Genomic DNA, 25,371 nt, shown 5'->3' with positions numbered 1-25,371 from the left:
TGGATGTTGAATTGATTTTTATTAGAGAGGGGGGTGAACTAGGGCATGCACATAATATAATTATTAATTTCCCCTACCATTGCATGCCAGCATGCATGCGTATGTATACAGTGTTTCTCAACTTTTATTGGTATGTACCCCTTTTAAAGCCCTGCACTCGCCAAATACCCCCTAGCATAGTAAACATTATCACAAGTACCCCTTGATAAATATATATTTAAATCGTAGTACATGATAATTGGTTCTAAACAAATTTCAAGCATCTACTATTGCTTTTAAATTAGCTAAAATACTAATTTGGTGTTTAAATAGGATTTATAATTTTCTAAAAACTCTAAAATTAGTTATTCTTGATTAAAGGGAACCAGACACGCCGGAATCGTAAAAAGAAAAAAAAAATGATTTTATACATACCGGGGCTTCTTCCAGCCCCATAAGCCAGCATCGCTCCCACGCCGCCATCCTCCGCTTCCTGGATCGCCGGTACTGGGTCCCGTCACTACCGGCGGACCTCCATACCCTTACGCGTGCGGATGCGCAGTATGCAGCTGCACGCGTACGGGTATGCTGGGAGCCCCTGTGATGCGGACAATTGTCCGCGTGCTGCCGCCGACTGGCCGAAACTACGGGACCCGGTACTGCCGGATACAGGAAGCGGAGGAGGGCGGCGTGGGAGCGATCCGTGCGTATGGGGCTGGAGGAAGCCCCAGGTATGTATAAAATCTTTCTGGGGCCTCTGGTTCCCTTTAAGTATATCAAGGCAGAGTACCCCCTGGAACCATCAGAAGTACCCCTTGGGGTACGCTACCACACGTTGAGAACCTAGGAGATAGATTATACAGTATGTCCGTGTTATAATTCAACTTTGTTGTACTATAAAAGCTTTCTTAGTGTACTTTTGTTGCTATGAAACAATTGTAATACTATGTAAACAGCAACAATTTATGTGCAGGTCTGTAGGAAAAAAAAAATAAATAAAAATAAAAAAAATTGAAAAAATGAGAACGCCATGTAGGTACCTGCAGGTCAGACTTGCATGCCATATTGCCATGTTTAGAGAGCTCCAGCAGGGGCTTCCACAAAGTGTTGATTTTCTCAGCAAGGCTTAATGGAACTCCCACTGCTTCCTTCAGTCCATCCTGCATAGCGGCACTCCGCCTTTATAAAAAAGACAAGAGCAAGGTATTAAATAAAGATACCAATTAGGAAACATCTGAAAAGTGCAATCACCTACCACTATCCTCTCTGACTGAGACCTAATTTGTAAAACAGCTTACATATTTCAAAAGTAGTTGCTGTACCTGCGCATTAACTGAAATATGGCAGCCTACATATCCATCTCACTAGGTTCCCTGTAAGAGCACAACTAGTACTGCTGCCAACACAATACATATACCAGCAGATTCTATATAGTTCTATACATTAATTGAATGCTAGAGGTTGTCTGCTTCACAAGCAACAGTGAAAGATGGAGCTGTGCAGCAGCCAACATTTATTTAAAGGGAACCAGAAGTGAGGGATATGGAGGCTGCCATATTTATTTCCTTGCAAACAAAGCCAGTTGCCTGGAAGCCCTGTTGATCTTCTGGCATAAGTAGTGCGAGTCAAAATCCTGGAACAAGCATATGGCTAATACTGTAATACCTGAGTCAGAGTCCCTGATCTGCTGCATGCTTGTTCAGGGTCTATGGCTAAAAGTATTAGAGACACAGGATCAGGAGGTCTGTCAGGCAACTAGTATTGTGTAAAAGGAAGTATGGCAGCCTCCAAATACCACTCACCTCAGGTATCCTTTAGGGCCCGTCTCCACCTGTGCGGTGGGAATCGCCGTGGAAAAAATTTGCATGCGGATGCGAATTTCGCATGTGGTTGTATGCGAATTCTCATGCGAATTCACATACGATGTCGCATGGATGACTATGTATGCGAATTTAACCATGGCAGGGCCTGTGTGCTTTTCCATGAAAATTCGCATACCAAAACCGCATGTGAATTACCTATTAAATACACATTGTATGCGAAACTTATAGCGGTATGCAAATTCTGATGGCTCTGCCGTGCAGATTTTTTCTGCACAGAAAAAAACGCTCAGAAATCCTGACAAGTGGAAACAGTCCCACCCACTTGTATTGTCTATGCGAATCTGCATGCAGGAAACGCATGCAGATTCGCTGTAGTGGAAACGGCCCTGAGGGTAGGAATGTTAAGGAGCAAGTGTTCCTCTGGGGCTTTTTTTAAATTATTCTGAAGCACTTTGTCCCTATTTTGCTCATACGCCAGCCTATGTAAATATACTCATAAAGCCAGTTATGAAACTTACTTTTGTTGTTCTTCCTCGGTTTCTTTGGGAAGCTTTAGGGCTGCCTGAGACCAGAAGAAGCATTGAGGGAGAGACATCACAAAATAGTTAAACAGCAAATGTGAATGTTGCATTCATGCAATAGGTACTTTTACCCATTTCCAAACAATAAAACAATTGATTTACAAAAGGCTTTCAAATTAAAGATAAATTAATGGTTATACTATAGCCTGTGTAAAAGAAATGTTGCCAAAATATTTGGGGTCTAGTGCAGCTAATCAGCCGGTCTGGAATTGTGTTACTATTCCAGGATTTTGTTCAGAATGTGCATAAAATTCTACTTTTATTTTTATTAAAATGTGTTAAATAGATAGTTAAGAATTCTACTTTCAAAGTAAATTTTGTGGTTGGTAGTACCACCCAAATTTTTAAGATAAGAAAGAGCGACACTTAAGCCGCGCCCATATCACACCCCTAGGCATGTATACGATAAAAATTGCATTAGAAAAATATGTTTTATAATTCAATCCACACTGGTCCTCTCTATCCTGGTTCATTTTCCTTCATTTTAAAATTAGTAATATATCAATTTAAAGGATGGGAACACACTTTTTAGTAGAGAAACATTTACATAGAAAGAGGGACAGAGGGACAGGGCTCCCAAAGAGGGACTGTCCCCCCGAAAAAGGGACAGTTGGGAGCTATGACTCAGCAATGCAATGAATCAGTGTGCCCAGGCCCTTAGGGTGAGTTCTTGCAATGAGTGTTGTATTGTGTAGCAATTCTACATGTGAATTGACTGCCGAATGCCCATGTAAAAACATGTCCATATCTCTGCGTTGTAACTGATCTTGTTATACAAATTCACTATATGCAGTGCATTTCTGGATAACGTGAATAGGCGTACACTGCATAGACATTGACTAAGCTTTGAAATAAAATGTGTGCGTTTTAAACGCACAGTTTCCATTACAGTACACATAACATGTATGTAATACAACAGGCAGCGTGGACCAAGCCACAAAGATTTACAAACACTATTATTTTGCTGCTGTTCATAATGCACAATGAAGTATGATCACCAACTAAAGCAGTGTACACACTTGAAAGATTAATGAAAGATATGAGACCAATTTTACCCCCTTCCATGTAGTATGAGAGCCATACTCTACACCAGGGGTAGGGAACCTTTTTAGCTGAGAGAGCCAAAAGCACGACATATTTTAAAATGTAATTCCGTGAGAGCCATACAATATGTTTCAAACTAAATACAAGGAAATGCAGAGCTTCTGTTTGGGTTCAAGGTGCGTTTGCAGTTTCTGGGGGGGCTCAGCGCACCTCTGATTGTAGGCCATTCGGAGGCAGCCTGGTGATGCGCTGATCCACCTTTTGCGCAATTCGCATACTACATGGAAGGTGGTAATATTGGCCTGTGATCTTTCATTAATCTTTCAAGTGTGTATGTAGCATAAGTCAGGAGGAGTGACTTGATGTTGGTAATGAAGAGACAACTTGCAATGGTTAATTTGCATATTTTAGCGGGGATGTACTGGGAGACATATCAGACCTAACTCCAACCTGAATTATCGCAAATACTTTGTTTTAAGAAATCAAATTTTTGCTTTCCATAGCATTTTAGTAAGGAGGCTTTTAGGACCATTGTAGCCCCTTACACACCCCAACGAGTTCTGGTTCACCATGAGGTAGCTGGTTAGTCTGTACCTCTTTATTGCTGGATGGAAAAAAAAAAAAAAAAAAAAAACACACCTTCCCATACTTTCAAGAACAGCTCCAAATAAACTGCTTAAAATCCCAGTTAGGAATTACTTTAAGGACAGCTGTAGTGTGAATAAATATTGGCAGCCTTCATATTCTTCTGTGTTAAATAATACCGGTTGCATTATACTGATCCTCTGCGTCTAATACTTTTAGCCATACACCCTGAACAATCATGCAGATCAGATGTTTAACCAAAAATAAATAAAAATCTGACAAGTTTAGCAGCTAGCTGCATGCTTGTTTCAAGTGTGAGATTCAGACACTACAAACCGGAAAGATTGGCAGGGCTGCCAGGCAACTGTATTTAAAAAGGAAATAAATATGCCAGCCTCCAGATCCCTCCCATTTCAGGTGTCCAAGCTTTAAAGGGACTCCGAGCTCAAGTAAAAAAAGAAAGTTGTACTCACCCGGGGCTTTTTCCAGCCCAGTGCTGGTCGGGAGGTCCCACGACGGCGTCCTGGCTCCTCTCCTAGTCCCCGCTCCGGAATGGCTGACCGGCCGCAGCCCGGGCGACACTCTGCTGCGTGTCGGGCTGTTCCTTCCGTGTATGACGCGGCTGACGCCACACGCCGGCCGCCTCGCGTCATCACGGCGACCGGCGTGGCAGTACATATATATATATATCTTACTTCAGGTACCCTTTAAAAAATGTAAACCTTTGCTATACAGAATTGGGGTACCAAAATGGTGTAGGAAGATCAGTTACCATATAGCTTGAAAATGCATTAGAATCTGCATCGACAAGGTCCAACAAATCATCCACCGCCTGATAGAAAGGAGGTATCAGTTCTCGCATTATAGAATCCAGGCTTTCAAATTGCCGCTTTCCATAAGTCATCTGCCCCACCATGCAGCCCAGGGCAGCCCCCTGTAATGGAGGAGAATAAAACACACACACTTAAAGGGGAACTTCAACCTAAACAAACATACTGTCATTAAGTTACATTAGTTATGTTAATTAAAATAGATCGGTAATATAATCTCTTACCTACTCTGTTTTAAAAGAACAGGCAAATGTTTGTGATTTCATGGGGGCAGCCATCTTTTTGGTTAAAAGGAGGTGACAAGCAGCATGAGACACAGTTCCAACTGTCCTGTGTCCTGATCACCCCTCCCAGCTGCGTGCGCTAGGCTTCAAATCTTAAATTCAAAAAAATAAATTAAAAAAAATTGCACTAAAACAGCAGAACGAGAACAACATCAGAAATCCCATCATGCTTTGCACAGCATCGGGAAAAATGCCTGGGCAGTTTTTTTGTGCAGCTAAAAATGAGACTTGGGTAACAAAAACAAAGTTCTGATGCTGTGAAACTGTTAAAGAAACCCCAAGCCTTTTCAGTCCTGCTGAGTAGATTTTTAGTCTGGAGGTTCACTTTAAACCATCCAAGCAAATGCTGTTCTATTGTACTACAGGCAACATACAATTTTTGCATAGCCAACTGCCAGTGACATTTTTTGCTTATATTGAAGCCCAGCCAAGTCCACAATTGAACAAGCCAAATTCAAAAAGCAATGATGTAAATGATAAGAATTGCCTTTGTAATAAAAATAAAAAATCTTGCATAGTAGTGCACCTAACCATGCAGGCTTAAGTGCACGCTTGCTCATTTCCTGTTACCAAAGTTGAGCTCACTGCAAGGTCTTACCTTATGATGACAAATAGTTTCGACTATATTGTAAGAAATCTTGTAATTTATTCTGGCATCTAATAGTGGTTACTAAATGTGTTCCACCTGACTAAGTGCACATCTAATCTGTTTGGCCAGTTATACAACTTCTCTACAATCTGTTCAAACTATTAGAAATCTGATGACCTGTATACCACATGAAAATGGAAAAACTGGCCAATAAAAATAGGATTAGTGTACTTGTCTTATGTTCCAAACACATTTGGGCCATAAGAGTATTCTGTTCAGCAGATTGCTACCTTACACTTACATATGTAAGTGTTAAAAGAAACAACAACATTTTTGGTCTATTTACGTAAAAAAAAAAATACATAAAATCAACTAGAAATTTGCATCCAATTGATCATCCCGGTCACGGAAGAGCCGTGAAAAGCACTTGCAATTGTTTTTCTGCACCGATAATCATTAACGGGACAAATCCAAATTGTATGTGTAGGTCCTAGCAGACTGCAGCCTTGGTGTTTTCCTTTGGGAATCTGGCATTTCAGCTGATAAACAGAGCTTTCTTTTCATGAAGTCCCTTTTGTCTTTGACTGTCCCAAGCTTTGTTTAACTGGTTCAAAAGAAATTCCTCCAGGGACCAATGACACCAAGGTGTGAAAAGCCTTCACCAGCAGCAACCCCAAATGGCAAAGAGGTTGCTGGCTTCTTTTATAGACAGGATAAGTCCAGTAGGAGATCAGACTTGTTGACTCCACTGGGAGCAGATGGAAAATAAATGTAGGATATGATTTTTGCTTATTTACGGAATACCGTACCTAGGATAGTTATGGGAGTTGTATTTGGTTTGTGGTGTCTTGCTGAACATTTTGATACCAGATTGAGGGGCAAGGGGTACACCTCAACCAAGTTATTGAACTTCTCAGGAGCTGGACATACTATGGTAGTCAGGTTTGATATAAGATTGTCATATTCTGAGGATTATGAATCTGTCATCAGCACCACAAATATGGCATTTATCGTTTCTGACCTACAGTGTTCCACAGTTAAACCTAAAAATCTCTCTCCAAGGAGATAAACTGTGATTGGTTTGTAAACTGGAGGGGGCAGGCTTTGTCCTACCTCAAAACTAGTTTCAATAAAACCAAGATGCATACAGGGAGGGGCAGTCCTCCATATTAACGCATGAAGCATGCTGCTAGCCTGAGGACTGAGCTAGTGGCCCTCTTGTTTGAACTCTGATCTGAAACATTCCCAAAACTAACATATTTCATCGGAGCCTAAGTATTTGTTTATTTCTTTCCTTTTTATTTTTACACTGGGTTACTTTTATAATAAATTCAATATAATTAATATATACAGAAAATCATGAAAAGACTTCTAAAAGTCATTTATTTTCTCAGCTACACCTACTATTCAACCAGACAGAACATATCCTAGCTTTCCGAAGGAATCGCTACTACTGTTCATATAGCCAGATAAAATAGAGTGTATTTTAACCTTTTTTTTATCCACAGGTCTTAGAATCAGTTCGAATAGGTCCTCTGTCCTGCTACAGAGGTGGTGGCAGTTTTGTATCCTGAAATGGTGTGCAATTTGTGTTACTGTAACTTGCAAGCTCCCTCCTAGCCTGTCTGCGGCCAAATTCCAACGGTTACAGCTCATCGATTGGGTCCAAGAGGTTGGACAGTCTGAGTTGAAATACATAGGAAGGCACTGAGCGGTCCGGCCACTAAGGGGCCTGTGATAATACCCAATTTAGGTATGTAGGATAGAGATGCGATCAAGTGAAGGACATTTTATTCCAGATTGTTTTAAACCTGTTACTTGCAATAAAATTAAGTATCACAATTACAAATCCTCTTAACCATTACATAACTATTATGGTCCAATATGACCCAGGTCAAGGATACTACTTGATAAACTCGAGTACAAGTCTAGAAATTTAGGTCTGATTCACTTCATAAAAGTATAGGGGTCGACTTGTACACGAGTCAAGAGCAACACTGAGCACACTGCTGCAAATGGGAAAGTCATTAGTTCACACATTACTCAATTTTCCCCGTGGTAATTGATACTTTGAGGAAAGGAACTGCCAAAAAAAAAAACCACAGGTCTGAAAGGCCTGGCCACAACAATTAACAAGGAAAGGAGCAGATAAGAAATACTGGGCTGCATAAAAGGGAGTGAATAATTGCAGCACTTGGGGGGCTGGAGGAGTTATTGGCTGCAATACTGTATGCAGTGCAGTCATTAACTCCTCCTGAGCCAAGTGCAGCCATTAACTTTGCTGGGCAGACATATTTGAGTCAATCAAAAATTTCATCTTAAAGGGAACCCAAACTCAGAAGGATCTGGATTGTTCCCTTTACTACCAGTTGCCTGACTCTCCTGCTGACCCGGTGTCTAATAATTTTAGCCCCAGCCCCTCAACAAGCATGCAGATCAGGTGCTCTGACTGAAGTCAGACTGGATTAGCTGCATGCTTGTTTCAGGTGTGGGATTCAGCCACTACTGCAGCCAAAGAGATCAGCAGGACTGACAAACTGGTATGGTTTAAAAGGAAACATCCATATCCCTCTTTGTTAAGGTTCCCTTTAAGAGGGTTGAATATTGGAATAATAATAACCACCACCTACCATAGCAGACACTGCAGCAGAAACCGAGCCTCCTCCAGGGGTAGCAGTCCGTGCCCTCACACTATGCACAAACCCTTTCAGTGTCTGTGTGATGAGTGCTCCAGAAGAATCATCCTGGACAAGGTACCTAAAATAAAAAACAATTTAAAGGACAACTGAAGTGAGAGGTATATGGAGGTTGCAATATTTATTTCCTTTTGAAGTGGACCTGACCTGACCTCTTACACAGGACAGAAGGAAAACAGCGAAATGCACCCTGTATGTTTTAAAAGAGTTTAGCCTGTCTAATTCCTCATCTGTCACCATTGCAATTTGATCTCATCAGCTGTGTCAGCTCAGGAATCTCTGCTGCCATGGCAGAGATGCTAATTTGTAAACACAGGATGTTAACACCATGTCTGCTTCCATGAAAGCAGGAAGTAGACACTGCAGATTTATTGCAGGATTTGTATCAGCTGTAATAAAGAAAAGGTTTTTCTTTGAAGCCCTTTTTCGACAAGAATTGATGCAGTGGAAAGCCTCTCAAACTCACAACTGGTTGCTGCTGCCTGGCAACGGTTTGCTGAGCACACAGTTCAACTGCCCATGGAAATGAGCCATAAAGGTTATGCTGTTGTGCATCTTAGAGCAGAGTGCAAGTTCTGAGTTTAGGTCCGCAATACCAGTTGCCTGGTTATCCTGCTGATCCACTGCCTGTAATACTTTTGACCATAGACCCTAAACAAGAATGCAGCAGAATAGGGGTGTCTGACATGTTTGTCAAATCTGACAAGATTAGCTGCATGTCTGTGTCTGGTGCGATTAAGACACTAATGCAGCTAAATAGGCCAGCATGGCTGCCAGGCAACAGTTATTGCTGGAAAAGAAAATAAATTGGCAGCCTCCATATACCTCTGACTTCAGTTTTCCTGTTAAGTTTGGTACTTGACATGAAGGCACTTCAAGTTAGTTAGTAGATATGGAAACTATGGACCATATCAAATATTTGCAAGCCACATGTGGTTGTCAGTTGGTTTCACTAGGGCTCAGCGGGTGTTTAGCACCTGTCGTCTAAACAGTTCTAGTAATTTACGCTAGGTTCACAGTGGTCAGTTGCATAACGCACACGTTATAATGACTGACTGAGCTGCAATGGGGACAGCGAGGTAGAATAATGTTATCAGTTACAATGCAGTACTGTGAACAGGCCATAAGAATTGTATGGACAGTTAAGTGGCCCATACACTAGTCGATTTCAGCCTTCGATCGATTCAATCAAATCGATTGATTGGAAATTGATTGCTGATCGATCTGCGGCCGATTTTGATCGATTTGATCTGACAGGATGGAAGATGTAGGTTGATCTGCTGCTGGCAGCAGATCGATGGCCCATAGAGTTCATTGGATCTAATAATGCAGTAATGCCTTTAGATCGATTTTCAATAGATTTCATTCATTCTAAAATCTATTAGAAATCTGTTCCCAGTGTGTGGCACATAGAGAGATTCCTTTCAGATTCGACCTGGCAGGCATCTGACAGAAATCTGATGGTCGAATCTGCTGCAAATCTATTAGTGTGTGGCCACCTTTAGTTGTCATGTAGAATTATTTTGCAACACAACTGACCACTGTACAGGGCCCATAATTTAAGATTACTTTAATGGTGTGATGAAAATCCATTGTAGCTGGGGGGGGGGGGAACAAAACAAAAACACATCCAATTAGAGATTTCTTATTTAGCTCACCCATTCTGTTTTTAATGTTCGCTGTCATATTTAGGAGCAATGGGATATAAAGAGGGGAATATATTTCTGCTGGTTTCCATCTGTACTGTTTCTCTGGGATCCCAAAAGTGACATCTTCTGTATTTTTTTTCTCTTGTCAACCCAGCTTGGTGCTAAAATTTTCCATCCCTACTGCCACAGCTTTCTGCCCCACCACAGCAAACATCACCTAGAGAAAAGGCTTACATCACTTTGAATACTCATTCCCTTTTGAAGGGTTTACAATTACCTTCTGGTTATAGTGTACTTATCCCAAATAGGAAGCTTTCTGCTATGTGCATGCCGAGATAAGCTTGTTACTGTAGAACACACACAAACTTTCCACAATCCCATCAGCACTGCACAGTTCCTGCAGTTAAGCAAAGGCAACCAGACCAAGTAAAAAAAAAAAAACACGGAACAAACAAATGGGGGAGGGGGGTTACAATTTTTTTACTTTTGGTGGTTCCGACCTCTTTTAAAGCAGGTGAAATGCATGTAACCAAAATACTGGATTTGCCTAAATGCGTTATCTTAAGATTGTCTGGTTACTTCTCAGTTCTCACTTAACCTATTTTGGTTCCTGGACGTAGAAACTACGTCCAGGAACCATGTGCGCTACCGCGCGCCCCCGCAGCCGATCGCGCGTGTGCACGCGCACTCCCGGCCGCGGATTCGGTAGCCAGGGAATCAATGCATCGGGCTATGGTGCCCGAGCACTGATTCCTCTAACCCGCTGAAAAAGCGACAGCTTCTCTCGGAAGCTGCGCCTTTTCTGGCCGTTCCCTCCCCGATGCGCTACTCTAAGCATGTGTTACGCTTAGAGTGACGTCATGTAAACAAACTCATGGCCGCCATCTTGTGGCCAAAAAGTAATACTACAAGTGAAAATAAAAATAAATTAAAATGCACACATTTACATTATAAATCTATTGTTTACCCCCCACCCTCCCAAAACTACCCAAATAAAATGTTTACTATTAAAAAAAAAACCCATTACAATAAAAAAAAAAAAAAAAAAATGTAAATATTTACCTAAGGGTCTAAACTTTTTAAATATCAATGTAAAGATGTTATATTTTTATTTTAAAACTTGTTAATAGTGAGATGCAAAATGGAAAAAATGCACCTTTATTTCCAAATAAAATATTGTCGCCATACATTGTGATAGGGACATAATTTTAATGGTGTAATAACCGGGACATATGGGCATATACAATACGTGAGTTTTAATTATGGAGGCATGTATTTTAAAACTATAATGGCTGAAAACTGAGAAACAATGAGTTTTTCCATTTTTTTCTTATTCTTCCTGTTAAAATGTGTTTACAGTAAAGTGGCTCTTAGCAAAATGTACCCCCCAAAAAAAGCCTAATTGGTGGCGGAAAAAACAAGATATAGATCAGTTCATTGTGATAAGTAGTGATAAAGTTATAGGCTAATGAATGGGAGGTGAACATTTCTCTCGTGAAAACCACGGAACCTGAATGGGTTAAACAATAATTGTGTGTCACTAACCATCTGCATCTAGATTTGCTTCCAAGCTAGAGATTGCAATTGTCCAGCTCTACTCCCCTATAGCTCACTCTTCCCCTGCAGGTTTGAACAGCATGATATATTTTGGAACAATTTTTTTTTCTTTACTCAGTTCAACACAAATCAGTCATACAAAGTATTACTCACTCTATGATTCTTTTCCGGGGTTCAAAGGGAGCCAGAGAGTCTAATCCAAGTCTGTTAATTGCCTATATTAGAGTACAAAGGTCAGATATGAGGAGATGGAACTAACCATTGTTAAATTACAGACAATGTTACACACCTGGAAACTCTAGGCAAAGTCCATGTGCAGATCCATTATTTGAAATGTTAGAGCACAGAGTATTAAGTGTAGTCTGCTCTCCAGATGAACTGTAAAATGACATCTAACCAATCATTAACATTACCAAGCTGAAAGTAGGGTTTTACCCAGGGCCGAATTTACCATAAGGCACGTGCCTACAGGCGCCTGATGATGGAAAGGTGGGCAACTCCCCTACCCAAGCTCCTCCCTCCCTATGAAAAGTCCCAAGCAGAGTGTAAATGAGAGGTTACTCACCCTGCTCTCTCTCAGCATTCCACTGACAAGATCTCCCTTCAGTCAGAGGTGTCTCTAGCTACCCAATACTTGGGGAAACTTTAGCTATTTAATACTAAGGGTACCTTGTACTAAGAGGCGAGGGAAGTAAGGGAGAAGTGACAGCTACGCAAGCCATCACACTTGCGGTGCGGGTCGGCAGGGGTTTGTAGATTCATGGAGGGAGAAGTCTTGGGTGCCAAGACATCCATGCCTTTAGGATCCTGTGAGGAAATTCAAGGCCTGGTTTTACCTAAGCTGTAGGTTAAGGTTTTACTATCTTTAGTTAAAGCTGCAGTTTTTTGTTTTTTTTTTGCAGACGGAAGTGTGGCCCTACCCCTCGCCTGGGAGAAGAAGATGTGGAGCTTAAGTGTGAATGCAAATGATCAAACCAGGACTCCTTTGCCACATTTGCCTAGTTTATATAAAAGCATACTGGGGTTGTTTCAAGGTTGAAGTAGTAACATCTGATGCCAAGGCATTGGAGTGCTGGATCTTCATTTGCCATAGGCAATCCATTTATTTCAATTGGGCTTCATGACAGCCTTGCCAAAACTACTTCTGTAAAGTTAAAGAAGCAGGTAGGATTACACTGCAATAGTAAAAGGTTTCCTCCATTGCATTACGAGAGAATCAGGTGTTACATTTATGACAGTGCTGCTGGTACAAAGGGGGGGGGGGGGGGGGGGTTTGCGAATCAAATTATTTACCAGGCGTATTTTATGTTCCTCTTCCAGCAAAAACAGATTTTCCTCCTTAATATAATATTCTGCAGACATCAATAGAGCTTGTAGGGGGACCAAACCCACCAACTGTGAGCCAAGGATGGGAAGGTTTAACTCCTGCAAACATACAAAGGTACTTGTTATTTCTACTGTACATGGTAAAGTCAAATTGTGAGATTTTATTTCATTGAAAGGGAATTGACACATTTGTGTTTTAATTGTTGCCCATGTATTACCATAATAGGCAAATTAAACAATCACCCCCCCCCCCTTGCTGTCAATAAAACACAGACCACACATATGCCAAAAACCCGCACTGTTTAATGCGATTCTATGCTCCATTGAATTGATTGATAACAGGGGGCACGATTGGAGTAACCAATTGCTCAGGACAGAATTTCTGTTATATCAAATTTGACACGCAAAAAATATATAATATCTATAGCTCTATCAACCTCGTGTATAAGTTGACTCCAATATTTAACCCTCTTAAGCTGGAATTTTTTTTATTGACCCAAGTATTAAAAAAAAAAAAAAAAAAAAGTCTACCCGGCAAAGTTAATGGCTGCACTTGGGGACCAGGAGGGGTTAATGACTGCACAGCATAAAGTATTGTAGCTATTAACCCCTCCTGTCCCCAACATGCAGCCAATAACTTTTCCAGGTCCCCCAAGTGCAGCAATTATTCACCCCCCCTCCTGCAGTTCAGTCCCTTTTCCCCTGCCTCTTGTTAATGGTTGTGGCCAGGACTTTCAGACCTGTGTTTTCTTGGCATTTCCTTTGTCAAGAAAGTGTCACTTACCACTGGCTAAATTGCTCCAAATGGGAATGTCAATTAGTACCTGTAGTACACACATTACTCAGGGTTGGCTTTGACTCGGGTATAAGTCGACCTTAATATTTTTATTTAGGGAGTTAGTCCTAAATCTCAAGACTTCTAGTAGAGTATATACAGTTAGTTCAGACACGTTGGGGAAATTGATTTCAAGAGATCATTTTGTTGTGATAGGTAGTGATAATTTGACTGGCAAATTCATGGGAGGAGCGCTGAAAGGTGAAAATTGCGCTGGTCCATAAAGAGAAAATCCCCTCAGTGGTAAACTGTTAAAACACAACCTATTGTCCGTTGCTGGCAATTCCAAAAGCTTAGGTTAAAGTCAATAGAGGGTATCCCACAGGTCAAGACAAATGGCGATCTCACCAGAGGGATTCAGAGCCATTTTGAGGCCCGGAAGGAGGAGAGTTGAAATGCCTGCTGCACACTATACTCTGCATTAACCACCTGGTGGCTACTACGAGTCAGGCTGGGGTTACCGCTCTGTGCTGCAGATTTCCACCACGAGCCTGACTCGAGGTTACCGCTAAAGGAGAAAATATATTTATTAGCATTAAATTCAAAAAGGTACTGTAAAACTACCAAAAACTGATCAGAAAAATTCTGCTAAAAATTGCTACAAAAAGAGCACTTTAAATTGCAACTCAGATTGCATTTTTTGCCCTAAGGCGCCTTTCACACCATGTAAAGAACATTACGATGCTACTATTCTTCAGTCTCACCGCAACAGTTCAGAAGAGTCACATTACAGGTTAACAGTGCTTTGCGACCGTATAGTTCCATAAAAAAAATAAAAAATAAAAAAAAAGTGTTCCACACAGAACCCGTCACATCACACCACGATCAAAGTAGTAGCCCCATAGGACAACGATTGCATTGCTTAAGTTTCGGCCGTCGTGACACCACATAAGACAAAGCTTGAGATCTGACCTCCAGATTCTCCTCAGGTTCTAGCAGGGGCGTTGCTAGCCCCAAAGATCAGTGGCACAAGCCCTGGATCTATTCTGGGGTCAGTGGCATGTGCCCTGGATCTATTCTGGGGTGACCCAGATGTCCCCAGGCAGCAGGGGGCAGTACTCAACTCCGGCCACTTGGAGGTAAGTACTGCCGCCCGCTACAGTGCATGTCTCCAGACTTGGAGAGCCGATGGAGGAGATGAGTAGTTCCTCCTTCTGTGCTATTCTGCTGGGGAAGGGGAATGGGGGGGGGGGGGGGTAGTCAGGGGGAAACCCAGTGAAGACACACACAATGATGCATGCTCCCTACAGAGGCTCCAGGCTCCACAGCATGTCACCAAAACACCCAGCATGCCACATAGATACCACAGCACCCAGCATGCCCCATATGGTTAGGTGACACTGCCTATTTATGCGATATGCTGAATTTAATTTTTTTCTGTATTATTGGAGGAGGGGGCTTCATGCAACATTTTGCTGAGCATGCCTACTTAGACCGCTAATAAGTTTGTGTACAGATGGTCACACCCATGGCCACACCCACTTTTCACCTGGAGTGCCCAAAAGTGCCCCGGATGCCTTAGGATCCAAGCAACGCCCCTGTGTTCTAGCATTTCCATTCCTCAATACACCAGCACAGGTAGTGTTAGAAGAGCAGTAACTAAAGTAGGGCTTAATGGTACAGTTAAATTTTACAAAAAGTGTGTTTTAAATGAAAACTCCATGGTCTGTATGCAAATCTCCTTTTCTCCTAAGTTTCCTCGGTTATATTTTCCCACCTTCTCTAGAAAAATGCATGTTAAAGCCGATCCGAGATGAATAACTATAACAAGTAACGTGTCTATATATCTTATCTCAGCTTTAATAGAACATGATTATTTCTTGCTGTGATACAATGACAGCAGCCATGTTTGTAAACATTACACAGAGGCAGGCTTATCTGTATCTTGATCACTAAGCCTGTGAAAAAAACCTAATCCCCCTCCTCCCCTCTGCCTCTGAAATCAATGGCTAGTAACACCTCCTCCTCCTCCTGCCCAGATTGAGCTTGCTACTGCCAAGGCTCTCTGAAAACATGTGGGCGTGGTTTATTTAGTTTATAGGGAATTTGAGTATTAACCACTTTACCTCCGCAGGTGCGGATATCTCCGTCCCTTTGCACAACCTTCAACCACCAGGGACGGAGATATCCGCACCTTCCACCACTGTCCGCGTTCCTGCACACTGCCGCCCGGAGATCAATAAACGGGAAAAACCGTTCCCGTTAGTTGATCTCTGCCCCCCCCCCCCCCCCCCCAATGATCGGCTGCTTCTATGAGAAGCAGCGCGATCATTGTGAGAAAAAAAAAAAAAAAAAGTTTCCCAGCCTCCCTGAACTTCCTGCAAGCGTACTTCCTGTACGCTTGCAGGATGCATTTACAAAAAGTTACTGTGGCCATCTTGTGGCCAAATAGTAAAACTACACCCAAAAGCATTTTTCATATACAAATACATTATAAATGAACTCATTTCCTCCCACACTCCCCAATTTATTTATTTTTTGTAAAAAAAAAATAAAAAAAAAAAAATTACAATAAAAAACATAAATAGTTACCTTAGGGACTGAACGCTTTAAATATTTATGTCAAGAAGTTATAACTGTTACCTTATAAACTATGGGCTTGTAATTAGGGATGGATGCAAAACTGAAAAAAAAATTGCACCTCAATTTCCAAATAAAATATTGGCTCCAAACATTGTGATAGGGACATGATTTAAACGGTGTAATAACCGGGACAAATGGGCAAATAAATTTCATGGATTTTATTTACAGTAGCATGCATTATTTAAAAACTATAATGGCCGAAAACTGAAAAATAATGATTTTTTCCCAAATGTTTTCCTATTTTCACATTGAAACACATTTAGAATAAAATAATTCTTGACATATTGTCCCACCTAAAGAAAGCCTAATTGGTGGCGAAAAAAAAAAACAAGATATAGTTCATTTCATTGTGATAAGTAATAATAAAAAGTTAGACGAATGAATGGAAGGAGCGCTGAAAGGTGAAAATTGCTCTGGTGCTCAAGGGGTAAAACCCCTCAGTGGTGAAGTGGTTAAAACAAAACAAAAAAATAAATATTTGGCTTGAGAAATGCCCTATAAACAATAGGAAAGGAACACAATTATGCAATGAGTAAAAGTTCGCCTCGGATCCATCTTAAACCACTACTACTGCCCTTTACTTTTTCACCTACTTTTGGTGTAAAAGTACTGAACAGCTAGCATTGGTGACAGGGGACTGAACCCAAGAACTGTAAGAAGATTTGTACCTTGGCATCTTTGCGTGTTTCCTCATACACTACATGCAGTGGTGTGACTTCATAATCCATCAAGTTTGCAGATAGTTGTGCCATGTTTTCTTCCTGTAGATACCAACCAATAGCCTGAACTTTTTTCAGACGACCAGGCTGTGCGTTAGGGGAAAAAATAGATTAAAAAAATCAAAGTTAGAAACCTAATGGTAGACAGTATTTTAAGGACGGCTGTCTGTAAGAGAACACTCAAATGTCACAGCGGAAAGGGGGGGGGGGGGAAATCACAAATGAACAAAGTATGCAAATGGCCCTCATTAACCACCTCAGCAGTCAGGCTCACAGTGGTCAGTTGCATTGCAGAATAATTTTGCATGTCAACTCACTGCCCATACAAGTCTATGGGGCTGTTTACAGTACTGTGTTGTAACTGATCACGTTATTCTATCACACTGCATGCAGGCTTTGTATTAAAGTTTATGTCCAGTCTCCATTGCAGCTCCCACTCAATGCGTGAGTTATGCAGCTGATCACTGTGAACCTAGCCTCACAGAAAACCATACACCAGAGGTGAAGAAATCAGTTTTACTTGCCTGGGGCTTTTACCAGCCCAGGGGCAAACCCAGGTTTTTCAAGTGGGGGATTCCTGAAATCTCTCCCTCAGCCACGCACAATACAGTATAATATGGTAGGACATCATGCTGGGTACACATAATGCAATTTCCCCGTCTGACTGACAGGATCTGATACTTATTTCCTAAATGTCTGATCTGCTCCTGATCGACCACAAATTCGATCAGGAACAGTTTGGATACAGATAAAAATGAGGACAGCCAACATTGCTAAGTGAAGCATTCACCCAACAGGACACCTGTCTCTTTTAAGTTCCCCAGAGCTGCTCCATACTCTGTATACACGCTGCTGCTCCATCCAAAGTCATCTGTAGCAGGGAAAGAAAGGGGGTGGTGTTGTGAGTTGCAGGATACCTGCAGATATTCTGGTGTATCTACTTGTGCCTGTCCCCAGACACTGCACCGGCCATGGTCTGAGGGAGGGGATTCTGGGCAGCTATAATCCCCCCCCCCCCCTGCGTTTGCCTATGCAGCCCCCTGCAGGCACTCACGGAGCCTCCAGTCCCTTAGGACTCTTACACTACAGGCAGCGGTAAAAAAGGCTAAACCGCTGCGCGTTGGCTACAGGCGTTTTGAAGGCGTTTTAACTCCAACACATTACTATCAATTGTAATGAGAAATGCCGCGGTCAGCCCTAAAAAAAGCTCCTGGGAGCTTCAAAAAACGCAATGCTCCAAAACACAGCATTAAGTGTGAAAGGTGAAATGAAAGTCGATGGACTGTCAATTTGCCTTGGAAAACGCCAACTATGGCCGTGGCGTTAAAAAGCAGAAAAAGCCCTCTAGTGTGAAAGGGCCCTTACCACCAGCTAGTTTCATTTTCGCTGACAGTCGGAGGGCTTTCTGTACAGGCCTGGCCACGCGTATCCCTCTTCATGTTCCTGTCCTCAATAGCGTCCTGCACAGGCACAGGATACTATTGCGGACGGGAACACGAAGAAAAATACTCGTAGCCAGGCCTGTTGGGCCCGTTAGTGCAGAGTCGGGACAAGGTCCTCCAGCATCCAAGGCTGAGACACCAAAGTGCACCCCCCATCCCTCCCACACTGCTTGCGATTAGACTAAAGGTGCGTACACACATGCGACTATAGTCGTTTGAAACGATCGTTCCCCGATCATTTCAAACGACGATCGTTTTTTTTTTTTTCAAACAGCCAACGACCATGAAGTCGAACGACGGACGAGCTAGATCGTTCAAAACGAACGATCTAGCTTGGCAGATTTTTCCCAACGACGATCGTTTGCAAAAGTAGTACATCATTGGAAACGATCGTTCGTACTAGGCTTGACATGCGCATTTCACTATTTCTCCATGGAAATTTTCATTTTTATGCGCAGGCGCAATAGGTGCTTTTACGTTGTGTAACGTTCGTTCTAACGATGTGATCGTTACACACCTTTTACAACTAACTTTACTTAGGTCGTTCTTTCGTCAATTAAAAGTTCGTTCGTCGTTGACAACGAACGATCGTTGTCGCATGTGTGTACGTAGCATAAGAGGCGCCTCAGGGCCCCCAACACCTTAATCTCTAGTTATCTGGCTTGCCGTCACTGCCATGCATCCATTTTATGTATTCTCTCTGCTTCAAACACAATAGGGGAATGATAGCTGAGTGAGTTGTGCGCCCCCTCCTACACTGCGCCCTGAGGCTGGAGCCTCTCTTACCTCTGCCCAGCCCTGTGTGATGGAAAACGTAATTAGCTGGTGGTGGGGGACCGGAGGCTCCGTGAGTGACTGAGGTCACAGGACGGCTGGAGGAGGCTGGTAAAAGCCCCAGGCAAGTAAAACATTTTTTTTTATTCCTGGCTTAAAGAGAACCAGAGACAAACTAAAGAAAAGATTGTATACATACCTGGGGCTTCCTCCAGCCCCACACGCATGGATCGCTCTCACACCGCCATCCACCGCTGCCTGCAACTACGAGAACCGGCTCCCATCATCACTGACGTCAGAGCCAGCTACGCAGGAGAAGTGCGCCCTCTACATATCTCTCCAGCGGCTGCACTTCTATGCTAGAATGGCTTCTGACTGATGGAAGAGCGGGGAGTCTGTTCCCGTAGCTGCAGGCAGCGGAGGACGGCGGCGTGGGAGCGATCCGTGCGTGTGGGGCTGGAGGAAGCCCCAGGTATGTATAAAATCTTTTCTTTAGTTTGTCTCTGGTTCTCCTGAAGTGTCCCTTAAAAAAAAAAAAAAAAAAAAGAGTCTGAAGTCTCCTAAAATACAGCTTTTTATTGCAAAAAGCTGTTCAACATTATTGCCCTAACTAAAACGCAGCTTCCCCGCGACTGAAATCTAACTAAATCCCCCAAACTCCCCGGGACACACTGCGGGGAGTGCTTCTGTGAGAGGCAGAGTTTTCAGCTGCAGCTCTGCCTCTACACACGTCTGTCAGCGTTTATCTCCGCCCGCGCCTCTCAGTCTTCCTTCACTGAGAGGGGGCCGGGGAGAGGCGGAGATACGTGCTGATAGACGCGCATGGAGGCAGAGCTGCAGCTGAAAGCTCTGCCTGACTGCCTCCCATGGAAGCACTCGGGTCAGCAAAAGCCACGACCAAGAAAGTCGTGGATTTTGCGAGGTGAGTTTGTGGGATATTTAGTTAGATTTCAGACGTGGAGATGGAGCGTTTTAGTTAGGGCAATCATGTTGAACAGCTTTTCGAAAAAAAAAAAAAAGCTGCTGTATTTTAGGAGACTTCAGTGTTTCAAGGTGTACTTTAGAGTTCACTTCAAGGCTCATTAAGCAAGTTACTCAAATGTACAACCAGGCTTCAAATAGATTTTTAAAAGTGTGTTCTTGTGGCCTATAGGACAAATCAACAGATTACCTTCAGGCTGTGTGGTTGAGGCTGGAAGGCCTGGAACCCACTAGGAATCGCTGTAGCACTGTGTGCAGTTATTCCTAGTGCAACTGTGATGCCCCAACGCTTAGAAACGCTGTGCAGCACTTCCGTAAAAATATACTTATATACCTAGCATTGAGCACAAATGCGCTCAAAATGTTACATGTCCTGTGAATGAGATTACCCCAAATTGCAATCATACTACTGGGTTCCCCACCACTCACTTTGATTGGCAAAGCGTTTTTTGGGATCGTTATCGATCAGTGGTGTACCTAGGGCATTTGACACCCGGTGCTGGGTATTATAAAAAAAAGACACCCCCCCCCAAAAAAAAGTAAAGGAGCGAGTGTGGCATGCTAAGCTCGCCATGCCGGGTAATGCCAGGTATAGGTGCCCCCTATATAAGTAATATAGTTGCCCAAGTATATGTAATAAAGTTGCCCCCAGTATAGGTAGCTAGTTGCCCCCAGTGAAGGTAGTATAGTTGCCCCAATATAGCTGCCCCCAGTATAGCTAGTATAGTTGCCCCCAGGATAGGCAGCATAGCTGCTGCCCCCAGTGTAGCTAGCATAGTGGACCCCAGTATATCTACCCCCAAGATAGGTAGTATAGCGGCCCCCCAGCAGAGCTAGTATAGCGGCCCCCCAGCAGAGCTGCCTCCATTGTGGCTAGTATAGTGGCCCCCAGTGTAGGTAGTATAGTGGCCCCCAGTGTAGCCAGTATCCCCCCAGTGTAGGTAGTATAGTGGCCCCCCAGTATAGTTAGGAGGGGTGACAGGGACAGCGGCAGGGAGGGGGGGGGGGACATACCCCACCCCCTCCCTCACCTGGGTCCCCTCCTTCTGCCTCTCTTCCCCTTCAAAATGACATCGGGGGCAGCGGGCAGCAAACAGGCAGGGCGGGCAGGTGGAGAATGCTCACTTCACTTCTGCGTATCAGCCACTGGAATGCTGCGTCGCCATCACGTGCCTTTTCTGCACCGTCAGCATTGGAGGTGCAGAAGAGGCACGTGACTGCAACGCAGCGTCAGCAGCTGGAACGCGGAAGTGAATTGAATATTCTCTGCGCGCCTGCCCACCCTGCCTGTTTGCTGCCCACTGCCCCCGCTGTCATTTTGGAGGGGGAAGAGAGTAGAGATGTAGCGAACGGTTCGCCGGTGAACGGTTCCAGGCGAACTTTGGTGGTTCGTGTTCGCCTACACTAGGCGAACTTTTGCAGGAGTTCGATTCGCCCCATAATGCACTATGAGGGTCAACTTTGACCCTCTGCATTACAGTCAGCAGGCACATTGCAGACAGTCAGGCTACACTAAGCCCTGGAGCCCCACCCCCCCTCATATAAGGCAGCCTCCAGGGGCCATTACACTCACTCGTGCCTGCTACAAATAGACTAGGGAGAGCTGCTGCAGATTGTTCTCCTAGGGAAAGATTAGTTAGGTTTTTGGCTGCTTAGCCTGCTTCTGGCTGATCATTATTGCTTTTATAGCACCCCTCAACAGCTCTTTTCAGAGCTAATCCTGTATTTTTTTTATTTTCTGTGTGTCAAACTGACACTTTTGTTGCATGCACAGCCTTGCTAATTCATAGTGTGTGTGCGCCACTGCCAGCAGCCCAGCACATTTAGTGACTACCTGTGCGTGTAACAGGGAGCTGCACATTGTACTACCCAGTACTGCATATACCCAGTACCTGTTGTGTTTACTTAAGCCACTTCATCACTGCATATACCTAGCATTCCCCCGAGATGGACAACATGGACAAACCAGGTAGAAGAAGAGGTAGAGGCAGACCCAGAGGAAGGCCACCTGGCAACGGCAGGTCTGTGCGAGGTAGTGTTGCTGTGATTTCGTGCAGACCTGGCCCAATGTACAGTGCTCAGAAGAAGGCACGTGCCATCACTTCCCAAAATTGTGAGGACAAGGTTGAGTATTTAACACAGAACCCCTCATCTCCCGCAGCCAGTGCCACCAGCGCTAGTACAAGCACCACATCCGCTGCATTTGACAGTTTGCAGGAGTTGTTTGGTGGTAATGAAATCACTGATTCACAGCCACTACTGCAACAACAAGAAGGCGGCGCAGGTACACCACCTCATACATCTGAGGTAGGTGGCGATAGTATGGACGTAACGTGTGAGGAGGGGGATGATGAACCACCTGAAGTTGGTGCAGTTGTGGAGGTGTCTGAGGAAAGCGAAGCTGGGCAGGAGGATTATGATTACGATTATACGGATGCGACGCATGTTCCCAATAGAGGAGATGACCAGGGGGACAGTTCAGAGGGGGAGTCGGAGAGGAGTAGGAGGAGGAGAAGAGTCCATGATAGAAGCAGAGGGAGCTTGTCCTCAGAAACAGCTGGGGGCAGTGTCCGGCGCCATGCATCGCCAGCTATGGACACCCAGCCAACATGCCCTTCAACGTCAGCTGCTGATGCCACCGTAGTGCCATCACCCCAGGGGGGCTCAGCGGTTTAGAAATTTTTTAACGTGTGTGTCTCAGATCGGAGCAAAGCCATCTGTGTCTCTGCCAGCAAAAATTGAGCCGTGGAAAGGCCAACTCTCACGTAGGGACAAGTGCCTTACGAAGGCACCTGGAAAAAAAGGCACAAACCGCTATGGCGAAAACACCTGAGGAAAAGCAGCACCTAAAAAAGGCAAGGCACCCTCCTTCTCCTCTTCCTCCTTCAGGTGCATCGTCTTCATCCGCTTTCTCCCTTGCACCTTCACAGCCACCCTCCTCCACACCGACTCTGCCCTTGAGCGGTTCCTTCTCCTCTGCCCACAGCAGTAGCCAGGTGTCCGTAAAGGAAGTATTTGAGCGTAAGAAGCAAATGTCTGCCAGTCACCCTCTTGCCCGGCGTCTGACAGCTGGCGTGGCAGAACTATTAGCTCGCCAGCTATTACCATACAAGCTGGTGGAGTCAGAGGCTTTCCTTAAATTTGTAGCCATTGGGACACCGCAGTGGAAGATACCAGGCCTAAATTATTTTTCACAAAAGGCCATACCCAAACTGTACTGTGCAGTTGAGAGGCAAGTGGTGTCATCTCTTGCGAAGAGCGTTGGGTCAAGGGTCCACCTGACTACGGATGCCTGGTCTGCCAAGCACGGGCAGGGCCGCTACATTACGTACACAGCACATTGGGTCAACCTGGTGACAGATGGCAGCAAGCAGGGAGTACGTGGCTGTGCAGCCGACCAACTTGTGACACCTCCACGGCTTGCAGGCAGGCCTCCTGCCACCTCCTCTACGCCTGCTACATCCTCTTCGCCGTCGTCATCCTCCTCGGCTGGTGCCGCGATCTCCTCTCCGGCTACACAGCCCCCGCACCCCAGGGCCTATGCTGCATGCCAGGTACGATGGTGTCACGCCGTCTTAGACATGTCTTGCCTCAAAGCGGAGAGTCACACTGAAGCAGCTCTCGTGGCTGCTCTTAACAAACAGGTGGAGCAATGGCTGACCCCGCACAAGCTGGAGATCGGCAACGTGGTGTGTGACCACGGCAGCAATCTCCTTTCCGCTTTGAATTTGGGAAAGCTGACACATGTACCCTGCATGGCACATGTGCTGAATCTGGTCGTGCAAAGATTTGTCTCAAAGTACCCAGGCTTAGAGGACGTCCTGAAGCAGGCCAGGAAGTTGTGTGGGCATTTCAGGCGGTCTTACACGGCCATGGCACGCTTTGCGGACATTCAACGTAGAAACAACTTGCCGGTGAGACGCCTGATTTACGATAGCCCGACTTGCTGGATTTCCACCCTGCTGAGGTTCTCTCGCCTGCTAGACCAGGAGAAAGCCGTCACCCAGTACCTGTATAATTACAGTACAAGGACACAATCTGGGAAGATGGGGATGTTGTGGCCCAAAAACTGGACACTGATGCAAAATGCATGCAGGATCATGCAGCCGTTTGAGGAGGTGACCAAACTGGTGAGTCGCGCTGAGGGCACCATCAGTGACTGGATCCCCTACACTTACTTCCTGGAGCGTGCCGTGCGTAGAGTGGTGGATACAGCTGTTGAGGAGCGTGAACGAGAACAGTTACGGCAGGAGGAGTCGTGGGAGCAATTTTCATTCGAACCAGGTGCTTCCTCAACACCTGCGGCAGCACAGATAGGGAGAAGGAGGAAGAAGGGGAGTTGTGTGGGGAAGGAGAAATGTCAGACTCGGATAATGAAGGATGATGAAGGATGAATGATGATGAAGGATGATGATGAGGATGATGATGATGGATGATGATGGATGAAGGATGAAGGATAATGGATGAAGGAGGATGATGTTTCTGTGGAGGAGGAAGAGGCGGCGGAAGAAGAACAGCCGCAGCAGCCGTCACAGGGGGCTTCTGCTGCTCCACGTGCCCGTGGTATTGTTCGTGGCTGGGGGGGTGGAAGAGGAGTAGAGTTGGGCCGAACTGTTCGCCTGCGAACGGTTCCATGCGAACTTCAGTGGTTCGCGTTCGCGTCCCGCAGGCGAACCTTTGCGGAAGTTCGGTTCGCCCCATAATGCACATGGAGGGTCAACTTTGACCCTCTACATCACAGTCAGCAGGCCCAGTGTAGCCAATTAGGCTACACTAGCCCCTGGAGCCCCACCCCCCCTTATATAAGGCAGGCAGCGGCGGCCATTACGGTCACTCGTGTGCTGCCTGCGTTAGTGAGAGTAGGGCGAGCTGCTGCAGACTGTCTCAGGGAAAGATTAGTTAGGCTTAACTTGTTCCTGTCTGGCTGCATACCTGTTCTGTGAACCCACCACTGCATACCTGTGCTGTGAACCCACCACTGCATACCTGTGCTGTGAACCCACCACTGCATACCTGTTCAGTGAACCCACCACTGCATACCTGTTCAGTGAACCCACCACTGCATACCTGTTCAGTGAACCCACCACTGCATAC

The 25,371-nt window shown here is 44.5% G+C and overlaps 1 protein-coding gene across 2 annotated transcripts in view; it reads right to left on the bottom strand.

Annotated features, from left to right (window-relative positions):
- The window catches only part of FTCD (formimidoyltransferase cyclodeaminase), a 78,577-nt gene that overhangs the window by 13,808 nt on the left and 39,398 nt on the right, over nucleotides 1–25,371 (bottom strand). For both annotated transcript variants that reach the window (XM_068245249.1, XM_068245250.1), the window contains 7 exons: nucleotides 17,030–17,167; nucleotides 12,911–13,042; nucleotides 11,771–11,832; nucleotides 8,346–8,472; nucleotides 4,785–4,946; nucleotides 2,321–2,364; nucleotides 1,020–1,158 (listed from right to left, as the gene is read on the bottom strand). In XM_068245249.1, coding sequence (XP_068101350.1) covers nucleotides 1,020–1,158; nucleotides 2,321–2,364; nucleotides 4,785–4,946; nucleotides 8,346–8,472; nucleotides 11,771–11,832; nucleotides 12,911–13,042; nucleotides 17,030–17,167 — 804 coding nt within the window. The remainder of the gene's footprint in view (nucleotides 1–1,019; nucleotides 1,159–2,320; nucleotides 2,365–4,784; nucleotides 4,947–8,345; nucleotides 8,473–11,770; nucleotides 11,833–12,910; nucleotides 13,043–17,029; nucleotides 17,168–25,371) is intronic.

Source organism: Hyperolius riggenbachi, chromosome 7 (assembly GCF_040937935.1).
Source record: "Hyperolius riggenbachi isolate aHypRig1 chromosome 7, aHypRig1.pri, whole genome shotgun sequence".
Taxonomy (NCBI): domain Eukaryota; kingdom Metazoa; phylum Chordata; class Amphibia; order Anura; family Hyperoliidae; genus Hyperolius; species Hyperolius riggenbachi.
This window is presented reverse-complemented; position numbering and strand designations above follow the sequence as displayed.